This window comes from Paramisgurnus dabryanus, chromosome 12, assembly GCF_030506205.2.
Source record: "Paramisgurnus dabryanus chromosome 12, PD_genome_1.1, whole genome shotgun sequence".
NCBI lineage: Eukaryota > Metazoa > Chordata > Actinopteri > Cypriniformes > Cobitidae > Paramisgurnus > Paramisgurnus dabryanus.
In genome coordinates, this window is record NC_133348.1 from 1,583,582 (window position 1) to 1,598,204 (window position 14,623).

General features: G+C 33.6%; 1 protein-coding gene across 3 annotated transcripts in view; it reads left to right on the forward strand.

Annotated features, from left to right (window-relative positions):
* The window catches only part of cnih3 (cornichon family AMPA receptor auxiliary protein 3), a 125,032-nt gene that overhangs the window by 17,121 nt on the left and 93,288 nt on the right, over window positions 1-14,623 (forward strand). For all 3 annotated transcript variants that reach the window (XM_065268331.2, XM_065268330.2, XM_065268329.2), the window contains exon 3: window positions 10,294-10,341. In XM_065268331.2, coding sequence (XP_065124403.1) covers window positions 10,294-10,341 — 48 coding nt within the window. The remainder of the gene's footprint in view (window positions 1-10,293; window positions 10,342-14,623) is intronic.

The window sequence follows — 14,623 nt, forward strand, 5'->3', positions numbered from 1 at the left end:
ATATTTAAGAATTTTCCTGTTTTCTATTATTTCTTCCTTAGCCTACATGTTTGTTCTAAACTAAAACTTTGTTATTATAAAACTATTATGTTAACATACAAATTAATATGCATAGGCCTGTTAATATATTAATAACACTTCAATCAATCAATCAAATTCTTTTATTCAGCCATGCTATTGTTACAAACACAAAATAATCTCATACACAACTAAATAATATCTTCTAATGCTGAATAGGAGCATGAGGAAGACATCATAAATTCATGCCCCTTTTCCCAAATATCTAGTCTAGCACAGAATACACTCTAAAAAAACAAACGGTGCTATATAGCACCAAAACAATTGCTTTGGATCGTAACGATAGAAGAACCATTTTAGTGCCATATAGCACCGGTGAAGAACCAGTGAAGCACCAGTGAAGCACCAGTGTAGAACCATATAGGGGCCATATAGCACCACATATGGTTCTACATAGCACTATATGGTTCTACACAGGTGCTTCACTGGTGCTTCACTGGTTCTTCACCGGTGCTATATGGCACTAAAAATGGTTCTTCTATCGTTACGATCCAAAGCAACTGTTTTGGTGCTATATAGCACCGTTTGTTTTTTAGAGTGTATATAGCTCGTATTGCTCCCATTCTCTATATCAAAGTGCAATTTTGTATACTTTCTTCATATTTTCAAAATACCTTTTTTATATATTTTTTTTTTAATTGAACAATCGTATAGCATGATCTTTCCTCATTATCCAAAGTGTTCCATAAATTGATCCCAATTACCATAAACCCTTTTTGTTTTTTTGAGGTACGTGAATATGGTACACAAAAGTTGCCTTTTCTTCTATTTTTACTATCTATAATTAACTTAAATTTAATTTGAATATGTATTGGCATCATATTATTTTTCACTCTCCACATAATTTGCAATATTTTAAATTTGACCAAATCATAAAATCTCAAGGTCTGCAATTTGATAAACAATTTATTAGTGTGGTCCCGAACACCTTTGTGTGTCACAATTCTTATTGCTTTCTTCTGGAGTAAGCACAACCTTTCTGTATAACTGGTGCATGCATTACCCCACACCTCAGTACAATATGTTAAATATGGGACAATTAAAGTTAAATATAAAAGCTTTAATGAGGCTTCATCCAGTATATATTTAACTCTATAAAGAATACCAATGTTTTTACTTATTTTACTTTTGATATGATCTATATGAAACTTCCAACTTAGTTTACTGTCTAAAATAACCCCTAAGAATTTGATTTCTGAAACACGTTCAATGTTTACATCTTGAATAACTAAATTTGTACATTCTTGTTTTCCCTTATTTCCAAAATCCATATAATTTGTCTTATCAAAAACAATTTATTATAATCAAACCATTTCTTTAATTTTGACATTTCTCTTTCAATAGTAACCATTAATTTATTTAAATCTGCCCCTGTCTTAAACACTGTTGTGTCATCTGCAAACAATAAAAAATTCATGTCTTTGGAGGCCTCAAATATATCATTAATAAACAATATAAAAAGCTTAGGACCAATTACCGAACCCTGAGGAATTCCACATACCACAGTTTTATGATTTGAATTATAGCTTTTAAATTGTAGATACTGACTTCTATTACTTAAATAACTTTTCAAGCCATTTATATACCCGACCCCTTAATCCATATTGTTGTAATTTTGACAACAATAAATTATGGTTGACAGTATCAAACGTTTTCTGTAAGTCCAGGAATAACAAAGATACTGCTTTTTATCCATTGCAGCTAGAATTTCATCTGTTAAATGAATTAATGCAACAGCGGTAGATCTATTAGAACGAAATCCGTATTGATACTCAAACAGTAAATTATTTTTTTCCAAAAATAAATAAAAAATTTATAAATAAACCATTTTTCTATTATTTTTGAAAACTGTGAAAGTATTAAAACAGGTCGATAATTATTAAACTCGTGTTTGTCACCCTTCTTAAAAATAGGTATTATCTTCACAGTCTTCATCTTTTGAGGAAAAACACCTGAACTAAAGGAAAAATTAAAGATATAAGTTAAAGGTTGGAGTATACAATCTATTGTTTTTTTTACAATGGTCATATCTATTCCATCCCCATCACAAGAGGTTTTAGTTTTACACTTCGTCACAATGTCTAAGATTTCAGTTTCAGTTATTTCGTCAAGAAACATTGACTGTAAGATTCTACTACCTCCTGTCTCACTATTACCTACATGATTGGAATTTTCAATTCTTTTCGCAATATTTGGTCCGACATTGACAAAGAAGGAACTAAACTCATTTGCAATATCTATTCCATTTTTAATAACCTTACCCTTGTGCTCAAAATACTCCGGTAAATTATTGTTCTGAAAGTTTGGCTTCATAACCTTATTTAAAATTTTCCAAGTTTCTTTAATATTAGTCTTGTGTTCATACAATTTATTTTTATAATAATCTTTTTTTGCCTGTCGCATTATTGTTGTTAACGTATTCTTGTATCTTTTATATTTAAATTCATGATCACGAGACTAATATTTAATAAAATCTCTGTATAGTTTGTTTTTCTTTTTACAGGCCTTCTGTAACCCGCTTGTTATCCATGGTTTTTTTTCAAACTTATTTACTTTACCCATTTTTAAGGGACAATTTTTATTATAAAGGGTTACAAATATATTCAAAAATGCCTCATAAGCCTTATTAACATCCTCAACCAAAACTTTACTCCAATCATAATTAATCAAATCCTTCCTAAATGAGTCTATTTCCTTCTCCGTCCGACTACGAATATATTTAACTTTATCAACCTCTCTTGTTTTCTTACCAAGTTTTAGGTCACAGACCATGAAAACTGGTAAGTGGTCACTAGTGTTGTTTTTGGCGGCCTGTTTTAATTTTAGTTTTAGTCTAGTCTTTGTGTCAAGCTGACATTTTAGTTTTTATTAGTTTTAGTCAGTTCATACTCTTTTTAGTCTAGTCAAGTTTTAGTCGACTAAAAGTCTGGGCATTTTAGTCTTATTTTAGTCAGAATTATCCTTGACTATTTTTGTCTAGTTTTAGTCGACGAAAACTGGTGACATTTTTAGTCTAGTTTTAGTCAATGAAAATTGTATTTTAGTCTCTTTTTAGTAATGCAATTCTATTTAACCCAGTCAATGTAGTATAAGTACCTAGCAGTAGTATAGACAAAACCAACATTTTCTTTTAGGCAAACCCATTAAAAAAAAAAGTTATCTTGTTATATTATACCTTATAGATTCAAGAATACATCCATTTCAGACATGGAAGATGCTCTGATTTGAATTTACTTGATTTACTTGATTTGAAGATATATATTTTACTTCATTTTATTTAACCTCTGAGTGAGTGACTTGACTGTAGGTAAAGAGTCTACATTAAAGTCTACATAATCAAAACAGAGTAGTCTAAGCAGAAACACACACACAGGGCCACTGCTGGTCAGATGGGTGCCATAAGCTGACTTTTACGGTGGTGCCCGTGCCCCCTTTAGTTAAAAAACAACAACAAAATCACAACTATAGTAGGCTATGTGTGAGAATAGCACTTTATTAAAATGCTATTGTTATCATTTATAATTGTAATTTAACAGCAACACAAACTACAATTATACAAATATGCAATATAGTATATCTGTATTTGTGTAGCTAATGGCACTCTAATGTGACAAAGCTAATTTTACGTGTCAGTATAAATCCAAGCAGTTTTGGAGAATTACTAAATATCTTTCTTGTACTGTAAGTAAATTAAAAGCCAGCTTTAAGAAACAGCAGATGTCTATTAACAAAAGCAAAAGTTGTATGTATGGTTATGTTCCTAATAATACAGCTGTTTGATTGATTTAACACTCAAGCATTCAGTTAAGCAAGTTTAGTTAATTCAAATAATAAATAAGGGCACAGACCCTTGTTGTTAGCATATAAGTTATAAAACAACGTCTTTAGCATACCATATTTACCATGCTTCAAAACACAACGCAGCACATGTCATTTAAACGATTGAAGATGCTACTGGTACATTGTTATATTATTTAAGTCAACGCTATACATATTAACAGGCTTGTGAACTCACCTGAAAACGATGTACGGGTTTCATTTTGGACTTTTTGTTTCCATTTGAAGACTTGATGCGGCGATGTCTTCGCGGGCGCAGCTGGCCATCAAACGTGACGTGTCGCGTGTTACTGCGCAAACGGATTGTGTATGATATCAAAGCATCGCGAGAACAGACTGCTCTGCATGCTTTCTAATCGCTCTCGCGGTACTTTTACGTATTTTTGAGGATCGATTTGCAGAGCGCCATTGAACACACATGATCATTTGCAGTCAGGTGGCGGGGTGCCAGGAGTTGGCTAGACGAAATAACGTTATAACATTTCGTCACGTCTCGTTTTGGTCAACGAAAATGAAGACACATTTTAGCATAGTTTTTATTTAGTAAACCACTTTTAGTCTCGTTTTTATTCGTCAACAATATTGCATTATACATTTTATTATAGTTTTCGTCACATGACCAGCATTTACGTTGAGTCTCGTCTCGTTTTCGTCACGTGATAAAGGTTCGTTGACGAGGATATTTCGTCATACTTTTCGTTGACGAAAGCAACACTAGTGGTCACTAATATCACATAAAAGCAGACCACTATAAAAGGTAATATCAATATTATTAAAAAAAATATTATCAATCAATGTTGAAGTTGTCCTTGTCACTCTACTGGGTTGTATTATCACTGGAAACATACCTTTACTATACATTTCGTTTAAAAAATCATTAGTTGCTGGTTGGCCTTTTGTCTTCATTAAATCCACATTAATATCACCACATAACCACATAGTCTTTTTTAACATTGAACAATCCACAAGTGCAGTGAGTTTATCCTTAAATACTTCTACATTTGAACCTTGTGCTCTATACACACAAGCGATAATTATTCTTTGCTTTGTTTCCAACTCTATATCCACTGCTACACATTCTAGAAGTCCTTCTATAGCCACAGACATTCTTTCAACAATCGTACTTCTGTATGTTTCCTTAACAAACACTGCCACACCTCCTCCTCGTTTTCCCGGTCTGTCAACATGATACAGACTATATCCTTCGATTCCCAAATCATAACCTTTGTCGGCATTTAACCATGTTTCTGAAAAAGCAATAACATCAAACTGGCTTTTTAATGTTTTTAAATAATCTATAATTTTGTCAAGATTTGTATAAAGGCTTCTGCAATTAAAATGGACAAGTGAAAAATTATTGTCTAATTTCACTTTTAAATTAAATTCATCCTCACTATAATATTTGCATGAAATTAAATTTTGGTTTCGTACATGCCTTCCTGAATCCAAGTCTACATCTAAATCATATATTTTGTATTCCCCATTTTCTCTCATCTCTAATGGGTTAATTTGTTCAACCATTAATCATTAATGAAATATTCAAACATAAATACACAAGACGAAACTTAATTCTCAGCATTTCCATTTTTCTTGTCAAATCAGCGCCTTTAAAATAAAAACTTAAAGTCAATACCTTGTGCACGCAGTCCCTTCTTAATGTATATAATATAACACACACATCATGTGTGTGTTATATTATATATTTATTAAGGATGTAAACATAATAATTTTAGAAAAAACAGGAAGAAGACATGGGCTAAGATAAAGAGATATAATAGAAAAATGTAATAAATTGTGATATTATTGCATTTTCAGTATAACTCATTCTAATCTTTTATCCTTCTAAATAAATCATAAACGTAATGTGATTAAAATGCTGTAAGAAACACATAGAGGGAACAGACTTCGACAGAACACCATACATCTTTTCTAATTATTTTCTATTCTAATTAATATAAAAATTTTAGATGATTTCATTACTACAATCTGTCCGTTTAAGGGCTTATTGCAACCATAAACATTTACATTTATCTTCAAATGGTGTCTTGATGGTATTCTATAAAAATGAAAGCCATCTTTTTTGGTATTCCTATTTTGACACTCAACAGCACAAGAAAACATTTTCTAGTGAGTTATCTTGCTTGTTTCACTTGCGTGTAATTCATTTGCACTGTTTTTCTGCCACCACATTGCTTACAGTGACGTAACTGTGACGTCTACTTGCAAAAGGGTCTATATTTATTTTGCTCTTCTATTCACATTGATATATGGTTATTTTAATTTTATTATTTGCATTTAGGTTTCCTGCTGTCCGCATGACGCCTGGTTGTTTTAGGAAAGCTGAGTATTATTTGTGCTACAGAGATGACAGACTCAGTTTTGCTGTGTTTGCATATGTGTCTATTGTGTTGTATAACTGTTGTTGTGTGCAGGTTTCTCTCTGTAAGATCCCATGGTCCATATCAACACATTATCGCTGTCCTATATTTACCATTATATTGTTTACACTGTATGCCAGCACTTGTCAAGCAGAATTTGTGCTGACGAATATTTCAAAGGGAGCCGAGGCTAATTGCCTGCTAATTAAAAGTGCTGATATGTCTGTGGTTATCTCCAGTCTCTGTGGCTGCCAGTGGAATATATTTGCATGCTGCGTTGAAAGAGGGTGGTGCAAAAAAAATGTTGGTCTTGAGAAAATTTGGATGAACTAAAATTGCGGTCCAAAAATAGTGTGAGTTGTGTTCATGGATGTGTTTGGTCTAATCTCTAAAACACAGCTGTGTGTTGGATATAACAGTCAAAGGTTGACAGTCAAAGTGAAAGATAGCATTTTGGAAAATAGCTGCACGTGTCAACTCAAATTAAACCTTGAAGCAGTAACTGCATTTTTAAGTATTTTTCATGGAAACGGCACAAATGTAGCAATTACCCTCACAAATTATGCAAATGTATAAGTATGTTTGTATCATACTGATACAAAAAGAGTATACAGTAGATGAAATGTACCGTAAGTAACTTCGGATAAAAGCGTTAACACAACATTAAAGGTGACATAGAATGATTGAACGGGGTATTTATCCTTGTTCTGTGATGTGACATGTAGACAAATTTTTTTTGTTGGGTCTGTAATGTCTTAGAAGCTTCCTAAAAACCTCTCTCAGATAGCTCTATTAGGGTGGGGGATTTTAAACAAGTGGTTTTGCACCTATTTGGCTCCCCCTACTGGCTTAACTTGCAATCTCATTACTGATTGGCTGACTTTGCTGCCACTCAAAAAATGTAGCCAATTATTTTAAAGTGGAGGGGCAGTGAGATGCCTGTGATGTCATAAGCATCAGTTTTTCAGATTGGGCCGTTTTTCTGGCTGACATTTCTAAAAGAGGAATTTCTATGAGACTGAGATGTTTAGCATGTCTAGTAGGCATGGGCCGGTATAAGATTCTGGCGGTATGATAACCTTTAGCAAAAATACCACGGTTTCACGGTGTTACGGTTTTGCCATTGCAACACTAAAATTTGTTATTTTTTAAATGCCAGGTAAAAATAAAGCCTTTAAATTATAATATGCTTTCAAAAAATATATAATATTTTTGTAATGTATATTAAATGTAAACATCAAATCAATCACATGACTTAATGATTTAATGAATTTTGTATAAACACAGCTCATACCTTGGAGACGGTATCACAGAATATTTCAGTGGTTTTGAAACCTTGACTGTTTAAAACCTCGGTATACCTTGAAGCCGGTAATCGGCCCATGCCTAATGTCTAGCACTTTTTGTATGTTCATGAATGCAGGTAGACTACCATTATTCAACAAAGACAAGGTAAAAATGGTTTTTCATTCTCTGTCCCCTTTAAATTTAGTTTTTGTCTATATATGGTTTCAGCAGTAACACAAGTTTCGTGGAACACAATTAACTTCCGGTAAACTCCACTAATAATCAATAACAACAAATTCATTTTAGAGTAGTTTATTTCTGATAACAAGCAAAATAAACAACAAGTAGATTACCTTAGTTCACATTTCATAGCTAAAGCGTATAAAAAACGACACTGAGCTAACGTTGCTGTGAAAAATGTCTACTATATAATGCACTACAATGTTAACTACAAACTGGCTACCAAAACTTTTGCTATTTTTTTTAGGTATTTGTTCCAGAGTTCATTTTAGCCACCAGTAAGACCATTAAACAAACAGAAACTGGAAGTAAAGTTCCGACTAAACGTGTAACCGCGACACGCACCTGCGTACGATGATACCGTTTGTATATTGGACTAAATTGAATATTAAAGGAATATTCCACTTTCATAAAAAAAAATCCCCATCCATGTCATCCAAGATGCTTATGTCTTTCTTTGTTCAGTCGGGAAGAAATTAGGTTTTTTGACATTCAACGAAATTTTGGACCTCAACGGTTTCAATGCAGTTTAAAATTGTAATTTCAACCCATCTTCAACGGGCTCTAAACGATCCCAAATGTGGCATAAGGGTCTTATCTAGCAAAATCATTGTCATGTTTGAGAAAAAAAGTACACAAAAGTACAACAACTACACTAGCACTAGCCATGTGACGCACCAATTTTACCTTACGTATTACATAATTACGTCAAAACGTCACTCACGATGTACAGTATGTGACACTACAGTTTTTACAAGTGTGGAGAAAGAGGACCGTTCTGATGTTATTTTATGTGGACTGATACTAATTAATGTCTTTGTGTCAAGTTTATTGTTAAAATGGTCCGCAAGGGTGCGTTTCACATATGTAATGTGTAACTTTTCAACGTGATTACGTAATATGTAGGGTCGCACTGATACGTCACACGTCTAGTCTAGTGCAAGACAAGAGGTTATGTTTTAAAAGTACTTTTTTTTGCTAAATTGACGATCTGTTTGATAGATAAGACCCTTATGCGTTGGTTGGGATTGTTTAGAGCCCTTTGAAGCTGCATTGAAACTGCAATTTTACCGAGGGTTTTTTTTTAAGGTGAATACTGTATTCCCTTAATGCTAAAAGAATTTTAGTGCATGTTGCATTGGCCATCGTGAATTAATGGATACAGTACAGTACATTATTTACAAGTGCAGGCTACTGGTTTAAATAATGCATTTGAATGAACTTTTGTCTTCAGTGGAAATGTTAAAAACTGACAATCAAATATGTATGTTTAGACTTCATTAATGCAGAAAATAGCATCTTGGCACACCTCCTGCCATAGGGCATAAGAACAGTGCTCTTTCAGACGAAGTGCAGCCTTTTATGCTTTGATCACTCATGGAAGATTTATTTGTGCTTTAACGTATAATCAAACCTGCATCCTATTGTGTTCTGGTTAATGTTGTGCATCACAATGATACAAAGTCATTGTGCATATACTGTAAAGGAAAAAGTGGAATTTTCAGAATCAGGGTGCAAACAGGCTCACTGGTCCTTAAGGGGAAAAAATGCTGAATTTTTAGAACATGAGCACATTTAAATCTCTGGCAAACAAATGTGATTAATGTAGAAAACACCACTAAACAAAGGTGTACAGAATGTTGTGATTTCTTTCTTTCTTTCTTTCTTTCTTTCTTTCTTTCTTTCTTTCTTTCTTTCTTTCTTTCTTTCTTTCTTTCTTTCTTTCTTTCTTTATTTATGTATTTATTTATTTATTTATTTATGTCCCCTAAGGGCAATTGGTTAATGTAGCCATCACATGCCATTTTACATGCAATTCAGAAATCTGACTGCTGCTTGCCTCCTGTAGCTTTTCTAAATCAACATCCTTGCCATTGTGTAAGCACCTGTGGTTCTGAAAGAGATCATCTTAAAATAAAGGTTCCTAAAATGTCTATGTTGGGCTATATGGTTCCAAAAAGAACCTTAAAACAACCACAGAACATGTCTGTTGCATAAATGGTTCTTAGTGGTGGACAAGCTTCTACACTATCAGAAAAAATGGTCCAATAATGGTCCCAAGTAACCTTTGGAAAGATCCTAATATGTAACATTCAGGTACAGATATCTATACATTTGGTACCAATATGTACATTTGAGGTACTAATATGAACTCAAAGGTATACTTTTTGAAAAGGTACATTCCCAGGGACCATTTGTGGACCATTTTTGCTGACAGTAAAAGGTGAGAAAGGCATTTTCTTTAAGGAGCCTTTAAAAGATTTTATAAAACTTTAAGATAGTGTGCCAAGAGCTGAAGAAAACAAATATACATGCACTTCATAACCGCTTCAGCACTGTACACATATACTCATAAATCAAGTTAAATTCTAAAGATTCTACTTTTCTGTGGCTTTTATACACTAATAGTTTTGCCCTTGTGCAGAAGTTATAAATGCAATGGGAGATAAAACATTTTTTTTTCTCTCAACAGCGCGAAAGACTTCGAAACATTGAGAGGATCTGCTGCCTGCTGAGAAAGGTAATGTAATATTTACTTTCATTCATGCCAAACATTACATTTTAGCAATTTACTTAAACACACCTTTTAATTATTATAAATTTGTCTGTCTTGACTTTATAATATCATGTCTTTACCAGCATATTCTTATAATGTTTAAAGAGTAACTAACCTAAACCAACTTTTTTTAGTTAATGATCTGTAAGAATGATGCTTTATTAGTGCTGTTCATTGATTTTAGTAATTTTTTTGACATTTGGATATAAAGTGTTTCAATACTACAATATATGGTGTAAAAACGTCTGAGTGCTGCCCTCTTCAGGTTGAACGGTGGCTACTGCAGTTGAATTTTCCTATTGGATGTTGGGTCCAAAAAATGACTCGTGACGTAAGCAGATTCAAGCTCACCACGCCCTTGTTACGATCTCACCACACACTTGATACGAGCTTAGTTCGTCCCCTCTATCTTCGTTTGGATCTGCCCACTTTTCTTGCATTTTTCAAATATTGCCAGTGGGTGGAGTCAGGCTCTGACCAGGGGTTTAGTTACTCTTTAATAAAAAAATTAATGCTATATTTTGTATCATGTTTCTGGACATTTCTTTTTTAGAAGTCAGACCACTTATCATGCAAATGCATAACTAGAAATGTTCAGAAATATATATTATACCTATATTTATATGTATACTTAATGCATTTTCACATTCATTAAAATACACATGAACTACTGATCTGTTTTATGATGTTTGTCATTGATATATTTATGAAAGGGTTCATATAAAGTGTTTGACACACATTTTGGTGTGGAAGTTAAAGCATTGTGGGTTTAAATTCTGGTGAGTAAGTACATACTGTTAAAGGGGGCCAAAACCTGTTATGTTCGATGAATTTTGCCAACATCAGCAGAACACCTACAGCTGCCTTCCTGAGAAATATGTCTCATTACATGAGGCTTGTCTTGAGACCCAGCTGTCCCATGTGCATGTGCAGCCAGAAGAAAAGGTTTCTGTTGTCACTGTTACACCTGACTGCAAGTATAAAGGAAGAACAAAATATGCCTGGCAAAAACGCTGTGTAATAATAATGGCCGATCGAGGGCTTTATGCTGTATGTGCGTGAGCCTGTTTTGTTTTACGTTTGTTCATTTTAAAACACGTACAGTTAAAAGCAAAGAAGGGCCTTGTGTTTTTTTAGTATTTGGTATGTGCACCACAAAGTAAACAGTAATCATTATTTATCAAAGGAATAGGCGCTTTTATCTCAGTTGAAGTCTTTGTGCACATGCGGCCTGTGGTTTGTCATTTATTATCATTATTAAATATCTCGGTTGTAAACACATGAGCTTCAGGCTCATATCGCATCCCACTGGGGTGAGCTTTTGCCTGACTGACATGGGCTTATTGATAAGCTGAAATGATATCTTTAAATTAAGCCAGAGAGTTCAACCATTGTCACTCAGGCATTCCTGATTCCTCCTTATTAAACACTTCTAAATAATAAGTTGATATTAAAGGAATATTCCATTTTCTTAAAAGAAAAATCCAGATAATTTACTCACCACCATGTCATCCATGTCTTTCTTTGTTCAGTCGAGAAGAAATTATGTTTTTTGAGGAAAACATTGCAGGATTTTTCTCATTTTAATGGACTTTAATAGAGCCCAACATTTAATACTTAACTCAACACTTAACAGTTTTTTCAACTGAGTTTCAAAGGACTATAAACGATCCCAAACAAGGCATAAGGGTCTTATCTAGCGAAACGATTGTCATTTTTGACAAGAAAAACCACAACTATTCGTCTAGATCCGGTCGTGATGCGTCAGCGTGACCCCACGCAATACGTAATGACGTCAAGAGGTCACAGTGGATAAACACGAAACTCTGCCCCAGTGTTTACAAGTGTGTTGAAAGAGGACCGTTCCTACGTTGTTGTATGTCAACTGATACTAATTAATGTCTTTGTGTCAGTTTATTGTTTACAATGGTCCGCAAATGTGCGTTTTATATATGTAACACGTGACCTCCCTACGTCACTAAGCATTTACGTTAGGTCACGCTGGACCGGACCTAGACGAAAAGTTGTGGTTTAAAAGAGCATATTTTTTATTTTTCTTGTCAAAAATGACAATCGTTTCGCTAGATAAGACCCTTATGCCTCGGTTTGAGATCGTTTATAGACCTTTGAAACTCCGTTGAAAAAAACGGTTAAGTGTTGAGATAAGTATTAAATATTGGGCTCTATTAAAGTCCATTAAAATGAGAAAAATCCTGCAATGTTTTCCTCAAAAAACATAATTTCTTCTCGACTGAACAAAGAAAGACATCAACATGTCTGGTGAGTAAATTATCTGGATTTTTCTTTTAAGAAAATTGACTATTCCTTTAAGTTACTTTGGCCAATTAGCTCTTCTACCAATAAAAAAATTGTTTTAAAAGTCAAAGCATTTAGCTTAGCATGTCATCGCACTTGAACTAACTTAAACTCACTTTATGTTAGCTGGTAAGAGAAACGCTTCAGTGGTCCATCGAGATGAAACACCTGCAATCTCGCTCCAGGCAAAATGACATACTGCTGTCTGAAACACTACAGACACTGACAAGTGGAGTCATACAGTACAAACAGTGAAACATCACAGCGCCGTTATTACAAATATTAGCATTTTGGACGCTAATAAACAATTTAATTAGATCACCAGAACTACTGTAATTGTTTTATATATAAATGAAGTTTCATTCTAGAATTGAAATTTTTCATCTGATAGAGCTTATAGTTGTGTGAGGATGAGGCCTCCACCAAATTCTGAATTTTCTAGAGAAGCGAGAAGAAAACAAAGATTCGCTGGGGTGACTAGCAGTCAGACAAACTTATGCTGAGTCACGCAGAGCTTCTTTCCAAACCTCCAGCATATTTTTAGACACCTGCTAATGCTATCGTTCCAGGATTTGTAATTTAGGTCCCTTGTGCCAGTTTGTTTGGAACCTATTATATTGTAAAGTGGCATTTCCTCATCTTATGCAACTTGTTCATAAAATAGTTGCCAATGCTATACAGTAATTCATTTTATTTTCTGCCTAATTGGCTAATTCTGTCATTTAATGTATATATCAGTATGTATATAAGCCATGTTTCATTGTGGTATGCCTTTGATTCGGTGATGAAACAGGAATAAGGATAACGATATCACCTTAAGGCTTACAATAAGGTTGAATTTCTTAACGTTGGTAAATTAATAAGCTAACATGAACTAACAATGAGCAGTATAGCTTTTCCGCATTTATTAATGTCTGTTAATGTTAGTTAACACAAATACAGTTGTTCATGTTATTAAAGGGAACATATCATGAAAATGTGACTTTTTCCATTATTAAGTTCTATAACTGGGTCCCTGGTGCTTCTATCAACCTAGAAAATGTGAAAAGAGCAACCTAGTAACTTAGTTTTGGTAAACCATTCTCTGCAAGCATGTGAAAAAAAGGTCATTCAAATTTGGCTCCCCTTGTGATGTCAAAAGGGGATCTTTTTATAATAATACCGCCCCTTAATCTGCACTATCCAACCACAACACTCCCATTAAGTAAAGAGAGAGAGAAAATAATTGACAGCACAATTTCAACAAACCACCATCATTGTGATCAGTGTTTGCATTTCATCAGCTCATTTTCATTTTAAAGGACACACCCAAAAATGGCACATTATTGCTCACATTTACAAAGTGGCAATGCTATAATAAATTGTCTATATGCATATATGGTATAAAACTTCACTTCACTTGTACTCTGGGGCACCAAAGATTTTTTTGGGGGACAAAAAAGTCTTGAGAAATGTCTCCTTTAACTAATAATATCAGTTTTATAATATTTTGCACTCTTTTATTTTAATTATGTATTAGAAAATGCCGACATAAACATAAAGATTAACAAATGCTGTAGAAGTTTTGTTCATTGTTAGTTTATATTAGTAAATGGCTGAACTAATCTTAACAAATACAACCTTATTGTAAAGTGTTGCTAATATTTCTGTTGCTCAATAAGTATAGCTTGCATTAGCAGCACCAGTGGTCATTGGTTGAGTCCTGAGGCAATACACATACTTTTAATGTAGTAATGCAGTTGCTATTGATAAAAGTGTCTCCCAAATACAAAAATATAAAAAAGTGTATTTGAAGAGTTTGGTTCCAAAATGCGATAAATGCCATTTAAAAAAAATCAGTATTGTATTAGTAGGTCAGTATTTAAAAGTTAATTCCTAATTGCACGCACAATACAATATCCGCCGTGTTATTCTGTCATCTTTTCTCCCT